A 21,301-nucleotide genomic window follows, 5' to 3' on the forward strand; every position below is an offset into this window, starting at 1 on the left:
TATACTGCACAACAGTGCAGTGTGTCCTTGGTCCTACCATGGACCATTTTAGGTCCCACCCATTGAGCGAGGATAGCTCCATGTTGTTCTATTCTTGGCCCCTGAGCCTAGTCTAAATTGACTGCTTTGTCAACAGGCTGAGCTCAGTGCAGTGGACCATGGCTGGATTGAGCTGCATAACAAAAGCCCATTTCCTGTGGCCTGCCACTGATGTGCATATGCAACTCATGTATACATCCTGTGATCTCTATACCTTTTGTGGGACTTGTTTGTCTCCAAAATAGACTTGTCCAAATCTACGCCACTCTGATTTTTGTTTTTAAAAACAAAAAAGTCATGAAAGTTTCTTTGAAGAAAATGAATCAACTTCACTGTACCGGTATGTATACCGACTCAGATGAAAGTTGCCATCACTAAACAAAAACAAAAAAAGACTTGTAAGAAATCTTTTTTTTTTGGCCTGGTTTTGAATCTTGTTTGTTGGGCAAGTTCTTTTGATAGTCAAACTTGAAACCTCTATACTACTGTGATATTAATACAGATGCCTTTCCTATGAATGTACCTGCATGAATTTACTGATTAGGATTTTTGCATTTGTTTAGGATACGGATGAAGACAAGGTTTTCTACTGGCTCGAAAATGCAGTTATTTGGCACAAATTTACATTGATTTACAAGTGTGCACTGTACAAATTAGTTATTGCTCTGTTCATGTACATGTACACAGTCGGGAAACAGTATAGACCTGTGGTTCAGGAAATAATGTACAATGTACACGTTGTACAGTACAGTACTGTACAAGTTTAATGCACTGTACTTTACCAACCAAGGGGCCTCACCTAGGGTCATGACCTTTCAATGATGTCACACCCCAGGAATGCAGACACACCACAACTACTGTACACCTGTGTCCAAGCTGGCACTCCTTGTTTTTTTTTTAATTAGGGGCTTGGTTTTGGTTTAATTAAAGTTGCCATTGGGGTGGTGCATGAACCGTTGAGGGCGCTCTTTAGCCTACCAACTACATGTACCAAGGGGCATTCGTATTTCGCTGCACCAACAGAAGATAAATGATTGCGCATATTTAAAAAAAACCAAAAACCAAAAATCAAAATTCAACACTGGCTCGATAACGTGCAGAGCCAAGCTTTTGTTCAAGTACATGAATAAAGAAATAAAAAAGGGTATTTTCAGCAGTCTGTGGATTTTGGAGGAATTTAGGAATGTTCTCTAAGGAAGGGATCTTGCTATTCAAAAGTTACTTGTTTAATGTGTACCCATTTTTATGCCAGTTCTTCCGCAGCATGCACAGAAAGAAATCAATTTATTTTTAGGACTACCTGTACCATTTATCCCAATTTGCCAGACAGCGAGGGAAATAACAGTAGCAAGCCCACAGACAAAGTCTGTTCCTGTTTAGAGACACAACACGTTTTCATAACCTGAGATATGGAGATTTTCCGGATGTAACCAGTTGGACAAAGCTATTTGACAGTTTTAAAGTTGACAGTGGCTTGTTAATCACCACATTAGTCTGGTTGGCTTCCTAAAGTTCTTGTGCCGAGACCGGATATATTCAGGCCTGGCTCGGTAGTCCAAGTATGTGAATGCACTTACCAAAATACCCTTTCCAGTGTCAGTGGTGTGACAATACTGGTCCTTGAAGCAAAGTGTGGTCCATGGTATGGGTCAGCTTGACACTGCCATTGTGTAAAAATGTACAAAGTTCAACCCAAGTGGTCTGCAATTTTGAATGCCAGTTAAAACAGTGATGAATCAGTCAACTGTCTATCTACATGTACCTGTCCAAGGGTCTTGTAAAAAGAAAAGTAGACGTGGCCACATTACTGTTCATTTTTTTTGCAAGTGGTACAAGGGTTTCACAGTGTTTTAATCCTACCATGGTCAAATTCTATAGCACTTCATAGTCACAAAATTTGGCAAAAATTCTGACTAGAGTGAAAAATAATGGTTGAAAACCTTGCTACTAAAATGGTCTCCCATCATGGTTATTGTGCATTGCATGCTTGTTTTTCAATGAAGGAATTCCTAAATAAATTTGTTATCTGGTGTCAATGTTACAAAGTTGCCAGACGAGATTCTTAATTTTCACAATAACAGCCGAAGAAAAACACTATATAATTTTTAACACTTCTGATAATCCACAGTTTCAAAAGCTTTTTATACGTACAAGTACACAAAATAAAGTGTATGGAAAGAGATCCACACACAAACAACACTTGACACTCTGTGCACAAACCCTAGAAGACTGGTCTGAAAAATTCTAAGTGTTTTCTAAGTACATTGTAAATGCCACTTGAATATTTTCCCTGCTAAATATGATTGTTTAGGACATGTTATTGCTTTCTGATGGATAAAATAGACCTGTCACTGCAGGGAAAAATAAGTGTTGTTCGTGTATGGAACTCTTCCCAAGTGTACATTGGATCAAACTGAATCACTAAAGCAAAACATCTTTTTTGGCAACTCAAAAACTGTCCTTCCCTCTGTCTGTGTTGGTCATGTACAGTTCAAATTTCATTAACCCTCCTGCTATCTGAACAGTCACAGACAGTCAAAAAAAATCAATCCTCTTCCCCTGCCATGTCTTTAACACAGGCTAATCACCAACAGTCATATATTCTTAGCAAGCAGTGTGACTAGTCAAATTCAGTCAACAGACAAAAGCAGACAAGTGGTAGGCACAAATGGTTAAATCAATTACCTACAGTCAAATCATAGCTGTTTCAAGTTACGTAAACAGTCACAGCCAGTCAATCCTGCTTTATGTAGGCTGGGACTGTTGAACACAGTCACTTGATTGATTTGGACTGAAAGGACAACTTGGCACAGAATGTTACTGTATGTTAAACTATTTAATTCAAATCACAAAATTGAATGGAAAAAAAGTTCACAAGTGGTTTCTACAGTGTCAATTCCCCGGAGGGGAAAATACATGCCTATTGGGGGCCTGTGCAAATATCTGCTGAATTTATTTGTGTAAGACGCTGTTTAGGCTGGGAGCGGAACTGGAAAGAGAGGTAGCACGGAATCCATCATCAGCTACTTCAGAGTTCATGGAAAGATAAACACACTTCTCTATCAACACGTGTGGGGCCTGGGTGCCGGGTTTGTTTACTTTCTGGAAGAAAAACTCAAAAAGAAAATATTGCTTGCTCTTGAGTGTATGAACATTGACATTTTTTGTACCTTGGGAGTTTTGTGGTATTGATCTTTTTATGCTTTCCTTTTAGTTATTTCTGAAAAAAAAATGTGATATCACATTTAAAGTTTCAAATTAAAATGGCATGGAAATTGCTGTTCGTTTGTGCATTTACACAAAAAAACACACAAATAAACATATCAAACATGCATACAAATCCCCAAAGGCACATGTACAAAATAACTCTGAAAACTTTTAGAACACAGGCATGCAACTTTTCCTCGGATCCGCTGATTTCCTCGTTTTTTTTTAACTTCTCATGAATGCCATTACAAATTGAAAAACACTGTACAAAGTCTTGTGTGGTAAGGAATTTCCTCGTGTTTTCTAAATTCATTGCATGCCTGAAAACAAATTTACGCACAAATACGGTAATTCATCAGAAATTTCCTTTTTTTTTCTTTTCAATTAGGCTCTCCAAAATTTGTGAAACACCCCACTAAGATAGCAAGACACAGGCCTACATCTACATATATGAAAACATATTTGCACTTTATATTCAATAAAACAATTAATTTTTCATCGATAACAAAAATCCAGTTTTTGATATCACCCATTTTCCAAAACAGGTCTTGCGTGCCCAAAACGTACATTGTACATGCACAGAATAATATAAATGCGGACCTTAAGAACATGTATCACTAGTTTGTGTGACATTTACATCAATTCCCTGTTCTCTAATACCATTCCCATATGCAACCAAACAAGATTTGCTGCTGTGTCGGCCATAAATTCTTTTCTGAAGTCACACTGCATTGCGTGCACCAACCATACTGTCAAGCCCTATGTGACCTCTGTGGAATTACTTGCCCAGACCTCATAGGGCGCCCGGTCAAGTATCCTTTGGATTCCTCAACTCTTGAGATATGTAACCGTTGGCAACTAGGAACATTCTTTGTGAAATGAGATCAGCTGTTGTGAAAATGTAACTTAAAGGGGTGTGGAGTTTAAGCGAAGTTTAAAATGTACACTTGTGTGTGATACATCTATGTACATGTATATTTGAGCACGGTGCAGGTGCAATACGGAAATCAGGATTTGTTTCAAAATTTATTTTTTAAAGCAGTAACGAAATGTAACCCTACATTTCACTTAACTGGCGCTCGTCTTTTAACAAGGAGGTTGATTTTCAATTTGTGGAGTTTGAGTGAAATATAAAATGTACATATGTGACCGGCTCCACAAAAAAGGGCATTAAGTCGCGCTGTGCATTATTGTGTAATGGCCCGCTCAACATTGAGAGGGTGAAAATTTGGTCAAAATGTGATTTTCATTTTTTGTCATGAATGGCATCTTTAATACCTACAGTTTCAGGTTTCATTCACAGAAATTTTGATTTTGATGAACAAAGTGGAAAAAACAACCATTTTGTGTGCATCGTTCTGTTGTTCTACAACACAGCCAGCTATTTCAAAGCCTGTTTTATCAGTTGTGTAATTTGAACTCCAAGGAAGTAATTAATACGCAAATACCTCATATCTCCAGAACGTGAGGGGCTATGGAGCTCTATTACATACCAAATAAAAGCTTACATTGTGAGCTTTCCAACCATGTATATAACTCAATTTCACTTTTTTGCGACATAATACCCTTTTTTGTGGAGCCGGTCACATATACTTGTGTGTGATACATCTATGTACATGTATATTTGAGCACGGTGCAGGTGCAACACAGAAATAAGGATTTGTTTCAAAACTTGTTTTTTAAAGCAGTAACGAAATGTAACCCTACATTTCACTTAACTGGCGCTTGTCATTTAACAAGGAGGTTGATTTTCAGTTTCATCTCTGTAAAAATGTTCCATTGGATTACTCTGCACGTACCATACTCTTTGAGGGTTTCTATAAAAAAAAAACCAAAAATAACCACTGCGAAATTCCTTTGGTAATCATTTTGTCAAACTTTTTGACACTAGTAAAGAAGAGTTTCTTTTTTCTTATTTTTTGGCCGACAATTTAAGTTTGTCTGATATTCTATGATGCTTGCAATTCTTACCGCGTAAAAAAAATATGTAAAATTTACCACATTAAAATATTTGGAATATGATCATGTGGTTGAAAAGAAACAATTAAAGAAATACTTTTTAAAAAAATGCAATGGAACTTTGGCTTTCATGGATAAAAAAAGAATGTTTCAGTAAATAAATCAAGCACAAATTCATAGATTGCAATAAAAACTTTGTCATTCACTGCCACATGTTTAAGAGGAGAAACAGAATCTGTAGTTGGCTCAATTACCTTGGCAGGTACTTTTGGTTTCGGTAATTAAAAGGTTTTGTCGAAACTGACCCCGGAAATACAGCCCTTGATCCTTTTGCACCATGCAGGGAGTGAAATAAAAGGAAATCAATATATTTCGCACATGTGGTTTCCATTATATTTAATTACTTTTGATGAAGAAAACATGCAGGGCTGCAAACTGTACCAACTGGACTGACCTTAAATACACAAATTTGAAGTTAGCTTATGTTTTGATTTTATCAGAATCTCTACTAAAAAGGCAAAAATTGATTAAGATACACAGTTAACTGTCTGATAAGGTTTATTTTTTGGTAGGTTAAATCTAAGTGAAACAAGCATGTGTGTAGGCACCCCCTTTTTTAAAGGGTACATGGATTTTCCTGGTTTTGTAAAATTTACTTTCATATTTCGTGTTTTCACCAAAATATGACACAAGTTATCATGGAACTACCGTACATGAATAAAATACACTGCATGTCATAGCCACTATATCTTGGGATGAAAAAACCCTGAACTTTGTTCTTGCCATGAATACACTGTACATAGGAAACATTTTGAGTAAAAGAATCGAAAATGATAATAAAACCAAATTCTATATAAGTATGACAATTTATCTTTCCTATTATTGAAATCATTGCAGCTGTACCATGTGACCTAGCTGTATCTGATTATCATCCTCATAGCCACGATTTCTCAGATGATACTTTTTCTTCGTATCATTTATGCACTGTAATATCAGTAAAAGAACCTCGATTATAAACAAAACCAAATTCAATATTATAATTAAAACTTGTCTTTCTTTTTTTAAAAATTCAAATTGTTTCAGCTCTACCATGTGGCCTACCTGATCATCAAGTTTGCCAACTCCCCACGCCCCGGCGTCTGGATCCTGGAGCGTTCCAAGGACTATGGCGAGACCTACCAGGCCTGGCAGTACTTTGCCGAGACCAAAGGCGAGTGTAACCAACTATTTGGCATGGAGTCTATCGAGCAGATTACCAGGGATGACGACGTGATGTGCACCGACGAGTACTCCAGCATCGTGCCGCTGGAGGACGGTGAGGTAAGCCAATAAGCTGAAAATATTCGCTTAGCTAGAATCACTTGAGAAGCAGTTATAAGCATTAACCCTGACCCCTTAGGCCCTTTTGGCTAGGAGCCATCAGCAATCCTTCAAAATCGTCTAACTGCCACCATGTACTGGATACAGCCTCAATCCTTTAAAAATCATCTGTTTACTACTTGAAGTTGTTTAGCCCTATCTCCCTTGGCCTTTTTGTTAGGATGTAGCCTCAATCCTGCAAAGTTCTCCAATTTGCCTTATGGAAAAATAGCATATAGCCTGAATCCTGCAAATTCCTCCATTATTTCTTGAATATGGTCCATGGAGGGGTGCCCACTGCCTGAATCCTGCCAAATCCTGCCAAATCCTGCAACAGTGACAATCAATATGTTGAGGCTTGGCCAGTGACATCCTGGAGCAGTACGGAGGATTTCAAGCATAATCCAGACCTATATTTATGCATGGCTGAGCAAAAAACAACACAATGCCCGGCCCAAGACCTTGAAACGCACTTTTGCCATGTAACCTCAATCCTTCAAATTCCTCCACTTTGGCAAAGAGGATTTTGAAGGATTCAGGGCAGTTAGGGTTAGTGGAGGGGTGACCACTGCGTCAATCCTTCAAATTCCTCCAACAACCACTGTAATACCTTGAGGCGGTGCGGATGACACCTAGAAGCGGCGCAGATGACGCCCAGTATAATGTAGGCCTCAAATTTGCATCGCTGAATATAAACAATGAAGGGAACAGTTCAAGACCGTGACACAAATGCATCCTTCAAAATCAACAGACACTTTTTTTTGGCCATTCAGCCTCAATTCTCCAAAATCCTGCAAAAACTGCCCGGTTGACTCATTATCTGGTAACTTATCAAGCCCCAGATGAAGACTGCCTTAAATTGTTTTGCTGGACAGATTGTGGTGTCGTTGGTGAACGGACGTCCGGGCGCCATGAATTTCTCCTTCTCTGAGGTCCTCCAGGAGTGGACTAAAGCCACCAACATCAGGCTGCGCCTGCTGCGCACCAACACGCTGCTGGGCCATCTCATGGCTATCGCCCGACGAGACAACACCGTGACCCGCAGGGTGAGCTGCCATTTTTTAAAATTTAAAATACGGAATTGGCTTATAAAGTCTGCTGTCCACTTTGCTGTATTGTTACCATGTGTCCTAATCTTCCTGGTACAGATACAGTGGTTGAGTGATGAAAACTGTTATTCTTGGATGTTGGCATTTTCATTTTGTTCTTCACCAACCTAATTTTATAAGCACCAAATTTACAAACAGTGTTGTCTTATAGGGCACAAAATCGGTTACTCACGTTACGAAAATGTAACGTGAGTAACCAATTTTGTGCGTCTTGTTTATCATACATAACCCATTTTTCTGGATGTCATCTTTGGTGCTTAGATAGGTCTAGGTCTACTCTATCTACCATGGGGATAACAGTTATTAAACCTTTTCAGTAAGGTAATTACAGCCCAAGGAAACTCAAAATTACATCAAAAATGTAACCTGAGTAACCGTGGAATTGCCCTATAGCACATAAGCAAAAACATTTCTGAGACTCGAACCTACGGCCTCCCGCCTGCTAGTGCAGATGTCTTAACCACTGGACCCCCTGAACTTATCCTTTCCAAATAAAAAAACAAAATGTTCAAAGTTGACATTTAAATAAAGCAGATGGTCATGGATTCAGGTCCTTTTGAGCAGTCCTGAAAATTAAGAAATAAGTCCTGATAAATAAAAAAGAAGGAAAAATTACCTTGTAACAGGCGTGCAACTTTTCCTCGGATCAACTGATTTCCTTGTTTTTCACTTCACAGTTATGCGATAAAAAATTTGAAAAAAACACTGTATAAAGTCTGACAAAGCTTGGAATTTCATCCTTTTTTGTTACTTCTTTTTCATACTTTTTGTTACTTTTGTTGCATGCCTATAAGAAATAGGAAGTTTAAATAAAAAAAATCCACAGAAATAAAAGTGTGGGTCAAACTTATACAGTCAAACGAGTAGCTAGAAAATGCAACTCTTCATAAAAGATTCAAACCCACTTTATCAGTGGTGGAAGATTTGGAACAAAGGAATAAACCCATCTGGGTGCCCTTTTGAAAATTTAAACACTTCTGTTTACAGCAACATTTTTCTTTCATTCTGGGTTTTTTGTTGTTGTTGTGTTCTCTATTTCGACAGTACTTCTACAGTATCAAGGATATCTCCATCGGCGGCCGCTGCGTCTGCAACGGCCACGCCAGCACCTGCAACGAGCGGGGCAACAGCGGCCGGCTGGTCTGCTCCTGCGAGCACAACACCTGCGGGGATGAGTGTGAGACGTGCTGCCCGGGGTTCGTCCAGAAAGCCTGGCGGGCGGCCACCATGGAGAGCGCCAACGAGTGCGAACGTGAGTCGCGATCAGAATTTTGTGCTGGTCCTAGAGGGCAGAGGGCCACCCAAGTGTCCTCTCTCTACCTACCTCATTGACTGACTGACTGACTGACTCCCCGACTCCCCCCCTCCCCCCTCCCCAACTGAATGAATGAATGACTGGCTGACTGTCTTTTGTGACTTTGACCTGTTGAAGACTGGTAAAGACCCTGGTAATCCAGTTGTATGGGCTCCATGTGCCAACAAAAGAGGGCGCGTTTTTACCACTTTTGAGAGCTCCTTGGACGGGGCTCCGCGTGTGCGTACTGTACTGGTTCGCGTGCGAAGTACGCACGGCTTATTTATCCTGAATGTGCACAAAGCTAAGCCATAGCATCTTCGCGCGTGAGCTTCAGGTGTTGTCGGCGCGCGAATACGTTCGAATTTAACTTGCGATGGTCTCCCGGACTAATCCCCGCCACCAATAACTTTGGATCATTCGAAAAATGCAGTGGATGGACCGGGAACCAGTCTAGGTCTTCTCCAACTCTCCTTTTCTGGCCGTTGAAGGGGTACTTGTGCGCGGAGCCAATAGTATTACCCAGCAACACCAATGAATGGGCTAAATCTGGCCCAGTTGACTAAACCATTCATGATCTTGCATTTAGCAATTAAATACTGAAGTTCATAAGTGACATTAGAGAGGTTTTTCCCAATGCTTTCAGCTAGGTTATATTTAGATTCTGTTACAAATGGAACTGTGTCCCTTGAACGAATGGAATCAATGTTGACTTGTTGAAGCCTACCTTCAATGTTTATCCGTTCACAAAATCTTCCGTTCGTGTTGTTCAGCCTGCAACTGCTTCGGCCACTCGAACCAGTGCGCCTTCAACCAGTCCATCGCGGACCAGCGCCTGTCCATCGACATCTACGGCAACTACGAGGGGGGAGGAGTCTGCCAGAACTGCCAGCACAACACGGTGGGGGTCAACTGTGACCAGTGTGCCCCGGGGTTCTACCGACAGCCTGGGGTCAGCTTGGACTCTCCTGACGTCTGCCAACGTAAGATTCAAACTCAATTTGTGACCTTTTTTAAGGACTTGTATGCTAGTAAGCAGGAGGTCTTGGGTTCTACTCCCACCCAAGCAAGCTTGTGAAAAAAAAAATCTGCACAATCTTTGGAACAGCACTAAATGCAATTAGGCTTTTTGCAATTACGTTGGAGAAGGATACAAGCTTAAAATTATCACAAAGAAGAGTTGTATGGAGTGGACTAAACTATTGGGGAGATTGATCAATATGAAAAATATTGATTCTTCAAATTTGAAGATGGGATTTGGTGGTTGTGCCTGTAAGCATGTTGAGGGAGTCCTGCCTGGAATAGGCCGTTAATTAGAATCACATTCACTTTACACAGTTTCATAATGTTGGGAAAAAAGAAAAAGTGGTTCATTTGGATCACGTTTTGCCTTTTTAGCGTTATTTTGAAAATGTAATGAGGGAGAGTTGTTGAGAGTAATTATCAGTCACTAGAAATTCTGGAGGAATATTTTTCTGACTGAAAACTCTGGATATATTTACCAGTTTGAGAGTGTCTTATTGAGATTGTGAGTAGGCGAGGTGGTTTTGGGGGGATTTTTCTTTTGAGTTTTGTGTAAAATTTAAGCCGAAGCTCTCATTTTGTTTGTATTATGACAGCATGCAACTGCGATCAGACCTTCTCAACCGGCAACTGCGCCGCTATCACCGGCGAGTGCGAGTGCCGTCCGCAGTACACCGGACCCGGATGCAGCCAGTGTAACGAGGGGTACTATGGTTACCCCACCTGTAGACGTGAGTAGGATGCACAGTGTCTTTTACGAAACAAAGACGTACGCTATTTTGTGTGACTCCACAATTTATAGGGGAGAATAAAAAAAAAAACCTGGCGGTAACTCAAGGTGTACCTCAAGGTTATGCAGGGTTTTGATGTTTTTTTTGCAGGGTTCCTAGGGTTTAACCTCAGGTTACCGTTAGTTAAATTTGTGCATTCTTCCCCGTTTTGGCTTCTCCACAGCTTGTGACTGCAACATCAACGGCACCCAGAACAAAGTCTGCCAGGTGAACGGCGGGCAGTGCCCCTGCAAGCAGAACTACGCCGGCCGCAACTGCGACCGCTGCGCTCTGGGATTCTACAACTTCCCCGAATGCACACGTAGGTGTTTCTTTATACTCCCTCAATTTGTAAAATTATTTTCCCGTCGAGTTTGAGCCTTTTTTGTTTGATTATCTTAATAAAACTGATTCACTCAAGTTTGTGTTGTGCGCTTTCTTCTTTGTTGTAAAATTTGTTAAAGGGGAAACAAAAAATAAAAGTGTAAAATGATTTGTTGTTTTATTCTGTATGGTTATAAAATTAAGAATTTCGCAAATGTGCACAAGACATTAAGCTTGCAGAAGCTGGGGAAAAAAAGATGGTGAAAAATTATTAAAATTTTAAAATTTGAGGAAAACTCGGGGAAAGACAAACAGACAGGATTGTTTTGTGATTTGTAACTCAACTCTTGTGGTGTGCTATGGGATTCGAACCCACGCTACAAAAAGTACCGTGTGCCAACCTGACTTTCCATTTAACCCTTTGGTACTTGTATTAGGCCCCGTGGATTAATTCCGATTTGCGTGCGCCCCCGTGCGCCTGCGAGCGCACGCGTGCTCATGCGTGCTACCCCGTGCTGCACGGGTCTGATAGGCCCCTGCGTGCCGTTGCGTGCCGTTGCGTGCCGTTGCGGGCAACTGCGTGCCATTGCGGGCTATTGAGCACAGGCAAGGGTTGCTACACTAATCCCTAGATTAACGCTGACAAAAGAAATTGGGTAGCCGGCCAAGGCGGCACCAGACAAAGAGGTTGTGATAAATAATCAAAGGTTTGCGATGAAAGGGCTGGAGTTCCAATGACATAAAAGACGTTGGTGCCTGGCAGTGCCACAATGCATGGTGTCTGGATTACTCTTTTATGATACGTGACATTACATGTACTACACTTTACGTACGTAAGGCTAGGATATTTTCATAGCTTTTTTTGCGTCGTTTGATTGAGCTCCGGACGTATATATTTCTTTTTATTTTTCGTTGAGAGCTTCGGTTTTAATTGAAAGACACCGACCGTTCTTACTGTAAATATGAACGTCAGTTGAAAGACTGCTTTATTTATATCATTATTCTTAATTTATATTAATCTGCATTTTTAAGAAAGTTCCACTCCATTATTCAAGTTAAACACCAATTATTGAAAGAGAAAGAATACACATCAAGTTCATTTTCATCATTCAACTTTATAGTCCTCCGATCAAAAGTCATGATAGGCACACGGAATATGTGTCCACGCATTATCCCTGTTTATAAATACCACCACCGCGTGTCAGACAACGTCTGGCAATGGCCGATCCCGCTCCACACAACACGGAACATGCGTGCACGCGTTATTACTGTTAAATACCGCCAGCCAGACTACATGTAAGTCTGACACCACTTCCATCAGCGTACAATAACATGCGGTTGTAGACCAGTCTGGCTGCGTCTCACCGTTTACAAAATTCTCTCATTTCGCTTCTGTACCCCGACCTTTAAAAATTCTTTGCGGCAAGGTGCGGCAAGGTGCGGCAAGCTTTTAATAATTTCTTTTGATACCACTGTTTCAATAAAAGTCTGCACTAAGTTCTGGGTACGAGTGTACCAGTCCGTACCATTTTTATTTATAAAGTTATGATAACGACAGTTCGATTTTTCAAGTAGATTTTAATTCTACACGGTGTTTTAAATGAAAGTACCGGCTCACGCGGTAATGTTTGGGGCATTTCCTGTCCTTTCCTGGGCACTTTTATCATTTCGTTAAAATTTCCTGTCTTTTTGGAACGCGTGTAATTATTGGTACCACCAGAGTAGATGAGTCACTTTCTGGCCCTGCCAAGTGTTTACAACCAACTAATGAGCGGATTAAGGGACACAATGGCTAAAGTCCAAGACGATGTCTATTGTGCATTTCTGCGGTTTGTTTGTAATGTTGTACCGCCTGGCACTGAGCCCGTTTGCGTGCCACTGCGAGCAAGTCCGTGCCAATGCGTGCCGATGCGGGCCAGTGGGTCCGAAATCTCCTTTGTTCGAGCTTGCCTGCATGCGCACGCGTGCGCACGCGTGCGCACGGGGGCGCACGCAAATCGGAATTAATCCACTGGGCCTTATTGGTAGAGTATTCATTTGTTAGTTGTTAATTTTTTTTTTTTTTTTTTTGAAGCAACAAATGTGCTCAAAATCTAAAGAAGGGTTCTTAACAACTAACCTGATGAAGTTTCAGCTCAGTGAATGCTGTATATTGAAAGAAAACAATATTCAAGGATCTCAATTTCAATTCAAAAGTTGCCGAGTCATGTTTTGAATTGCGCCCAAAATCTGCGTCTGGGACACGTTCTCATTCAGCCGATTGCAGAGCTCTACGCGATGTCACGCACTGAACTGACGATTCATAGCAACCGCGGGCATGTGGGTCGTGTTAACGCTTGCACGCACCCATTCACCCATTGCATTCAAGGCTTTGCCGGAAAAAAAAGAACTACAAATGGAAATTTCCAAAAATGTGTCTTTAGACGCATCTTTGGAAAATTACCCTTTTTTATTGTTTGCTTCAAAATGAGGGCATGCCAGAAAGAATAATTTCACAGGGAGTTTATTGCCATTACTATCTTTAAACCAAGTAAGCTTTTTAACAATACTTTTGTCAGTTACTTTTTGGATAGCTGCAAATGATGTGCTCTGCCTTTAACCCTTTAGCACTTGTAGTAAATTGTATTACATTGTATTTACTCCTCCATGAATCAGTAGAACCATAGAGTACTGGGGCAGTTTGGGGCGGTATGAGAAGAAACAGGCAGGGCGGGTTGGGGCGGTACAAAGGCTAATAATGGGCTAAATTCGCTGTGTAAATATGAAATTGCTTAAGTTGGGTGTTCAATTTGTTTGGGTTATTTTTTTGTCCTTGTCGTCTCGTAGCTTGCAACTGCAACCTGATTGGCTCGGTTGACACCATCTGTGAGGCCACCACCGGACAGTGCGGTTGCCTCTCGGTGTACGGCGGACGCACCTGCAACGAGTGCAGGAACGGATATTACAACTTCCCTACCTGTCAAGGTCAGTTTTTCTCAAACCAGGGTGCCCTAGAATTTCCTAGAACTATCCACAAAATGTTTGTGTGGTGGAGCTTGCAGTAGCCAGTCGCCAAAATGATTCATAGGCATGATGAGCAGGGGTAATAGTGTCTTCTCTTAAAAGTGTACTTGAGGTACTTAGGTACTGTATGAATTCACACAGTATGAGCTACTTTCAAACTGTAAGTTTAAAAAGTAATGCCTGGCATGAGCCAATACAGTCCATCAGGCTGTCATATTTATCTCCAGTTTCCTCGGCATGAAACGACTTACGATATTTGTGTTACCCCAGGATGGGATGCTAGCCCATCGCAGGTTACTCCCCGGCTCATGCCGGTACCCATTTGTACTCCTGGGTGGAGAGAGGCTAACGGGGTGAAGTGGCTTGCCCAAGGACACAACATATGACCAGCAGCTGGATTCAAACCCCTGACCCTCTGATAAAGAGTCACAAACCCTAACCACTAGGCCATACTCTCCACTCAAACTGAACATGTTCACATCAAGTGCTAACGTCTATCACAGTTTTGAATTTTGAAAACAAGAACATTTTCTCTGACCTCCCTAATTATTGTTTTTCAGATTGTATCTGCAGCCCGGTAGGCTCGACAGAGGAGATCTGTGACAAGACCAACGGCCAGTGCATCTGTGAGGACAACTTTGGCGGTCCGCGCTGCGATCGCTGCGCCTTCGGCAACTTCAACTATCCTAACTGTGAAGGTAAGAGAAAGACTTAACCCTAGCTAGAAGGGGGCTAGAATCTCTTGAATCGTGGATAAGTGGATCCGAGCTACTAGAACAAGCAAGGCTGCCTGTTCATGGTTCGGTTTACAGTCAGCGAAAAATCTGTTTACACAATTTTCTAGAATTTAACAGAAAATTCCATGCACAGAATGGTAATCGGAAGGGTGAAAATCTATGGTAAGCAGGGCCATGACGTTGTGCCCTTATTCAGCAACCTATGCATGCTTGAGTATAAATAATAGGCGTGTGAGTTTGCAGGAATCTGCAGAGATTTTATTGACATGTTTTAAGCCATGCATTTATTCAGTAAACATATTTTTAAAAACATGCATATGAGCTGTCTTTTCAATAACTCGTCAGGCATCACTGAACTTGGTCCAGAAAGGATGCATTAGATGGTTGTTACAAACTAGAGAATTCTGCGCTCCGGACAGTCTGCAGGATATTGCATAAATCTGCAGAGAATATGCAGACTTGTCAGGAAAAGAAAATTAAGAAAGTTTACTCAATTCTGCAGCCTTTTAGAACGATTGTGGACTATCTGCAGAGAGGCTTCAGACTCTCTGCAAATTGTTGATTGAAGCTTACCCTAACTGAACTGTTAACCCTGCTAAATGTGAAGTCAAAATTCTGTGTGGCATGAGAAACGCTAAAATATTCTTCATTGTTTTGTTACGTCAACACAGTACAGTGGAACGCTGCTATACCGAACACTGCTATACCGAACATTCGGCTATACCGAACATAATCGTTGGCTCCCGGTTTTAGTGTACAAAATGCACCAAACGTTGTCGTTGAAAAAAGTCAACAGGTTAACACAAAATCTACCAGTTGTATTTAATGCGATTTGGGCCACTTTTAATTCTCGAACATCAAACGACCCATAGTTGCATCCTGTTCGAATGTTGAAGAGTGATATATGCCTATTTTTCCCCAAGAAAATAGAAAGGAAAATCACGCATTGCTAAAGTTTCGTGACGACTCCTCGTGGGGCCGTGGGATGTGAGAAATGCCAGTTCACTTTTGGTCAAAAGAGGGGACCAGTTATTCAAAATCGCTATACCGAACGATCGTTATTACGAACACTTTCTGTGGATCCCGCGGTGTTCGTTAAAGCGGCGTTCCACTGTAATCCTATGATTCTGAGTATCGCAATCTTTGAAGGGTTTTGACCGTCTGACTTTTCTCACCTGTCTGAAGCTTGTGGCTGCGACAGCCGTGGTTCAGCCTCGGACTCCTGCTACGACTCAGGCCAGTGCCAGTGCCTGCCCAACTTCACCGGTCTCAAGTGCGATGATTGCGCCCCAGGTTACTACCGCTACCCAGAATGCCTTGGTAAGATACACCATGTCAATGAATTTTCAACGATGATATTGAATTTACTTTGTAATGAACCATTTTTGTCAGAGGATTTAAATTTTTTGGGGAGGGGGGGGGGAATTAGGAAAGGTTTCCGGAAGAACGAAAACAATCGTTATTCACAGACAGAATTTGGTCTAGACCTTTGGGGACTTCACTAAAAAGCATAAAACTGCTGAGCCCTTTCACCTAGTGAAAAAGGAAAACTGTTGGGCATTGGTCACACAAAGACGTGTGCGTGGCACTGACCCGGCGACCCGGTGTTCCTCATCACCCACCTAATTTAACCACACAGGTCAGTGGACTAGACCATTTTAGTGGAAAGGTAGACCAACACAGGCATATACACGTGAACTACAAAATGTTCGAGTTTGAGGATTTGTTTAGAAACCGCATTTGGTGCTGTGTGTAATGACGGGAAATTGTTTAGCTTTGGGGGAGCTGTAATCTGGTACACAGTACCCTGTGGAGACATGTGCACAATAGGGAACAAAAGATTGTATACATCTCCACAAAGCAATTTCTATAGGTGAATACGTCTCCACAAGGTTATCACGAAATAGACATATGGATTTTACTCAAAAACTAGGAATTTCCAAGGGGTGTTGATCCGTCGCAAATTGAAGAATTTTATGTAAGGGATATTAAGTCTGAATTTCAGCCCAGGAAATTAATGCTGGTTGAAATAGGAGCATTTTGAAAGCAGACTTTCAAACTCGAAAACTTCAGTACACGAGAACAAAGAAATGACTCCACAAGGATACAAATTCCAGTATGTGTGCGCTCTCTGGGTGCTTTCTAGTTTGGAAGTGAATTGGAGCTGACTTCTTGGGTTCTCACAGATTGCGAGTGCCACCGACAGGGCTCCCTCAGCATCATGTGCGACCAGGGCACGGGCCAGTGCTCCTGCCGCTCCAGCTTCCGCGGGCGGATGTGCGAGCAGTGCGCCGAGGGCTTCTACAACTTCCCTTCCTGCGAGGAGTGCAACTGCGATCCGGCCGGCGTGGTGGACGTCCCCGGCGAACCGCTGGGAGGCTGCGGCTCATCCACTGGGGTAAAAAAAGAATCGTCAAATAAAAAAAGAAAAATTAACAATAAAATCTGCTTATGGTGCATTGGGAACTGCTTACCAGTTCGAGGGCGTTTTTTTGTGGAGCTTCTAAGAAGAAATTGGTGCTAAGTGAAAAGCATATAGATTGAATGGAATTTTAGCTCGTGACCTATTTTTGCTTAGTACAAATTTTCTATGCTAAGCAGAAATTGTTGCTTATCCAACTTATGTGCTAAGCGCAAATATGCTGGGACCCAGTCGCAAAGCATATATGTTTACATGGCATTTTAGCCGGTACCCCATTTATGCTAAGCGGGAAATGTTAGTGGTTAGCAGTTTTCTTAGCAACTTCTTGAAATTGGCCCCCATTATTGTAATCATGGTGGTGATTACACTAACATTTCCGTTCATTGCAAAACCAGAAACCAATTATTGAAAAAGAAATTAGAACTAGAGATGTGTTTAATTATTTTTTATATGCATGCTGTTGTTGTTGATGTGTTTTTGTTCTTGATTTTTGTGTTTTCCACATGATGCATCAATGTTACTGCCATATTGTAAAAAAAAAAAAGAAAGGGTATCAGACAAATGACCTTGGCCCAGTTTCGTAGCGCTCCTTAACAGTTAGCAGAAAGTTGTGGTTACCATAGTAGAAAATCATGCAGAACTTAAGCACTGTCTCATGGCGTAGATGTGCTAGCGGTTGAACGCACATGGAGATTTCTATTGTTACGTCACATTTAAGCAACTTTTTTCTCTGGGGTTAAGCGTGCTTTTGCTGTGCTTACTGCTTAACGGTCTCTATGAAATAGACAGAACACAAAATCAGCTGTTTTTTAAGCAGTGCTATGAAATCAGGCCCTTCATATCGACCTAACTAATTTAATGCTAACCCTGCTCAACCAGTATTTTGCCACTGTTACATTCAGTGGTCAACAAGACCAGGGCCCAATTTCATAACGCTGCTGAACAGCGGACTTTGTGCTTACCGAGCCTCCATCTATTTCATAGGGACCGTTAAGCAGTAAGCACAGCAAAAGCACGCTTAACCCCCAGAAGAAAACTTTGCTTAAATCAGTGATGTAACAATAGAAATCTACTTGCACGCGCAACCGTTAGCATGAAATAGTGCTTAAGCAGCAGCATGATTTTCTGCTATAGTAAGCACAACTTTTCTGCTTACTGTTAAGCAGTGCTATGAAATTGGGCCCAGCATAAGCACAATTCTAATGAAGTAAGAACTAGAATGTTGAGCAATATCACTGTTGGATCCTGTGGTAGTTGGCAACCGCAAATTCTGAGGCAGTTCGGCCTTAGCATATAGTCGCCCTATTGTTACACTGAGCAGGCTTCTTACTTTGAGAACCATTGCATGTTGTTGCGTACAGCTGGGTCTCTGAAACAATGGGGGCTAATTTCCAACTATTGAGGGCATGTGGGCTAATCGACTAATATTCTTTACAATGCATGACTACTGATACTAACTGGTGAATTTTCCACTAACCTTCCTTTGTTGCATGCATACGTTTTTGTGATAACCGCCGTGATTTCAGAGTGGCATATGGAACGAGCTTCCAGCAGCCTTCCGGCACTTAGTCAATGAAGTATTGGTGGAGGTACATATGTTTATACGAAGAGAGTATCTCAAAACTTGGAATGCTTGGAAAGTTCCACTGAATATCGAGCCAATAAAGTTCCATTTGCAAACGTTCCTTTATAAATGGCAGTGTTTTTGCATGCACATTCAAACTTGGGAATGGAATGTGGCATATTCCAAAGTAACATTCCCAAACGAACGAACAAAAAGTTTCCAAATTTTGAGATTCTCCCTCATCTTGTGACTTTTCTCATGGTGAAGCTTTGGTCATTTGCATTCGTTTTTGGTTACTCTGTATACTAATCTGAATGGAATCTTGACAGATTCTTCATTTAATTACGCATGTTCTAGTAGTTTGGAGACATTTTTTTTTTTTTGTGAATCAAAATATTGATTTTAGATCATAACCTGTATTTAAACCACTTTGAAATGTTATTTGTCACTGTTAAATCATGCTTAGATCTGGATGTTTTTTTAGTGTTACAGTAACAAAAGCCAATTTGTTAAAAACTTCACTGATTTGCACCTTCAAATGTTGGCACCTTAACAGGGGGCCTGTAGGTGCAAGAGCAACGTGCAGGGCCGCACCTGCGACACCTGTGAGCCAACCTACTGGAACCTGCAGATCAGCAACCCACTGGGCTGTGAGCGGTGCGACTGCAACCCTGCCGGCACCATCAATGGGATGGGCGAGTGCGATATGGTAAGTCCTCAACCTCGTCCCCAGGGTGTCGAGCAGTACGCGCCCACCACTACCTGCTCTCTCACCCAGGTATTGGATCATTTGCATATGTGCAAGATTTTTGAACACGTATGCAAATTAGGAGTAGTCTGGTGCCTGCCTGTGCGTTACATTTGCGTTTGTTTTTGTATGCGGTGTCTGGGGTAAAAACAGAATCAATTCGTCGCAGCGCGAGCATGGCGTGAGTTATGAAAACATGATTTTATTTTAATTAAACTGTTACGATCTTAACGAGACAACATGCAGTATCACATTTGATATCAATATTAACAAATTGGAAAGGAAATGAATATTTTCGAGAAGGCGTGGACGAATGATTGCGAAAACACGTACTGCACGTTGTGAATAACTACACCAAGTACACGATATAAATCCATTTCTAGCCAATTGCGGTATCGAATCAGGATGCAGGAAGGAAGTTTCCTATCCAGGGTTAAGTATTGGAAACAACGTTGGAAATAAAGTAAGCACTGGGGACGAGGTTGGTAAGTCCTGGACCACGAGACCTAGATTGCAGCTCCTGTGGTTTGGCTGGTTCCTTGTCTTCCCACTTCAGGAACATAAATGAAGGATGGGGAACCAGGCTGCTTAACTCTAAATTGTTTGCCGAAAGCGTGCCTTCCCTTATGCTCATTCGCCAAGGCTGATGATATAGCAGAACAAGAGGAGATTTATTTCAAAGGTTTTATGCAATCATTGTTAAGGCCTGTTTTCAAATGATTTTCTTTATTTTGGTCATTTTTCTGTGTTTTTTTCCAGAGTTCTGGACAGTGCCTGTGCAAGGCCTTAGTTGCTGGACGTACTTGCTCGGAGTGCAGCGACGGGACTTTCGGTCTGAAGGCAGAAGATCCCCTCGGCTGCAGAGGTAACGGTTCCGACATCTTTAAGCAACGCAGGTTTCCGCAGTTCTCTCCAGGTCTCAAGACTTTTGGACCACGAAAGTGTATCTTTAAGTTGATGTCACATGACTGATGATGATGTCATCATTGTCTGCAGCTCAACTTTAAAGAGTTCTTTTTCTAGGACAATTCGGATTAGGATTTGAAAGGAGCTTAGAAGTGAACAAAATCAACTAGAAATATATGTGTACAAAGTCTATGGGACTTTGGTTAGAAAAACAGGGAAAAATAAAAATAAAAATCGATCAAAAAACAAAGGCTTTTCTGCAAGACCATGTTGCTTAATGTTAAAGAATTTATAGTCTGTTTTCAGGACTGTCGTGTTAGCTTTCTGATTTCTTTCTTTCTTCTTTCTTCAGACTGTGCTTGTGATGTTGGTGGTAGCAGCCACGGCGCTTGTGACAAGACCACCGGCCAGTGTGTCTGTAAAGCAAGGGTCACCGGAATCATGTGCAACGAGTGAGCAGATGTTTTTGTTTTGATTTTTGACGAGCCCGTCTTATCTCTGATTCCTTATTCTTCTCTCTTTAATTCAAGTTATTTTTTTTAGACTTATCTGAATTCAAATTGACGATTTTGTTCGATTTTTCTTGCAGACCGCTTCCGACCCACTTCTTCCCCGACCTGTTCCAGCACAAGTTTGAGATCGAGGGGGGTTCGACTCCCGAGGGCCGACGCCTCCGTGTCGGCTTCGACGAAACTGAGTTCCCTGGCTTCTCCTACCTGGCTTATGCAATCATGTCGTCCATTCAGGTACCTGCAAGCAGTCCCTGATCACTTTTTACTAATGTATTAAGATTTTGACTTGGTTGGATTCGAACTCCGAACCAGTAGATTGCTGTTT

The 21,301-nt window shown here is 41.5% G+C and overlaps 1 protein-coding gene across 2 annotated transcripts in view; it reads left to right on the top strand.

The window, feature by feature from the left end:
• The window catches only part of LOC119728984 (laminin subunit alpha-like), a 78,841-nt gene that overhangs the window by 2,256 nt on the left and 55,284 nt on the right, over positions 1-21,301 (top strand). For both annotated transcript variants that reach the window (XM_038201459.1, XM_038201460.1), the window contains exons 3-16: positions 6,289-6,525; positions 7,440-7,610; positions 8,718-8,925; positions 9,741-9,950; positions 10,587-10,721; positions 10,945-11,082; positions 13,911-14,048; positions 14,648-14,785; positions 16,010-16,144; positions 17,011-17,222; positions 19,367-19,519; positions 20,318-20,423; positions 20,817-20,916; positions 21,054-21,210. In XM_038201459.1, the coding sequence (XP_038057387.1) occupies positions 6,289-6,525; positions 7,440-7,610; positions 8,718-8,925; positions 9,741-9,950; positions 10,587-10,721; positions 10,945-11,082; positions 13,911-14,048; positions 14,648-14,785; positions 16,010-16,144; positions 17,011-17,222; positions 19,367-19,519; positions 20,318-20,423; positions 20,817-20,916; positions 21,054-21,210 (2,238 nt within the window). The remainder of the gene's footprint in view (positions 1-6,288; positions 6,526-7,439; positions 7,611-8,717; positions 8,926-9,740; positions 9,951-10,586; positions 10,722-10,944; positions 11,083-13,910; positions 14,049-14,647; positions 14,786-16,009; positions 16,145-17,010; positions 17,223-19,366; positions 19,520-20,317; positions 20,424-20,816; positions 20,917-21,053; positions 21,211-21,301) is intronic.

Source organism: Patiria miniata, unplaced genomic scaffold (assembly GCF_015706575.1).
Source record: "Patiria miniata isolate m_02_andy unplaced genomic scaffold, ASM1570657v1 HiC_scaffold_20, whole genome shotgun sequence".
NCBI lineage: Eukaryota > Metazoa > Echinodermata > Asteroidea > Valvatida > Asterinidae > Patiria > Patiria miniata.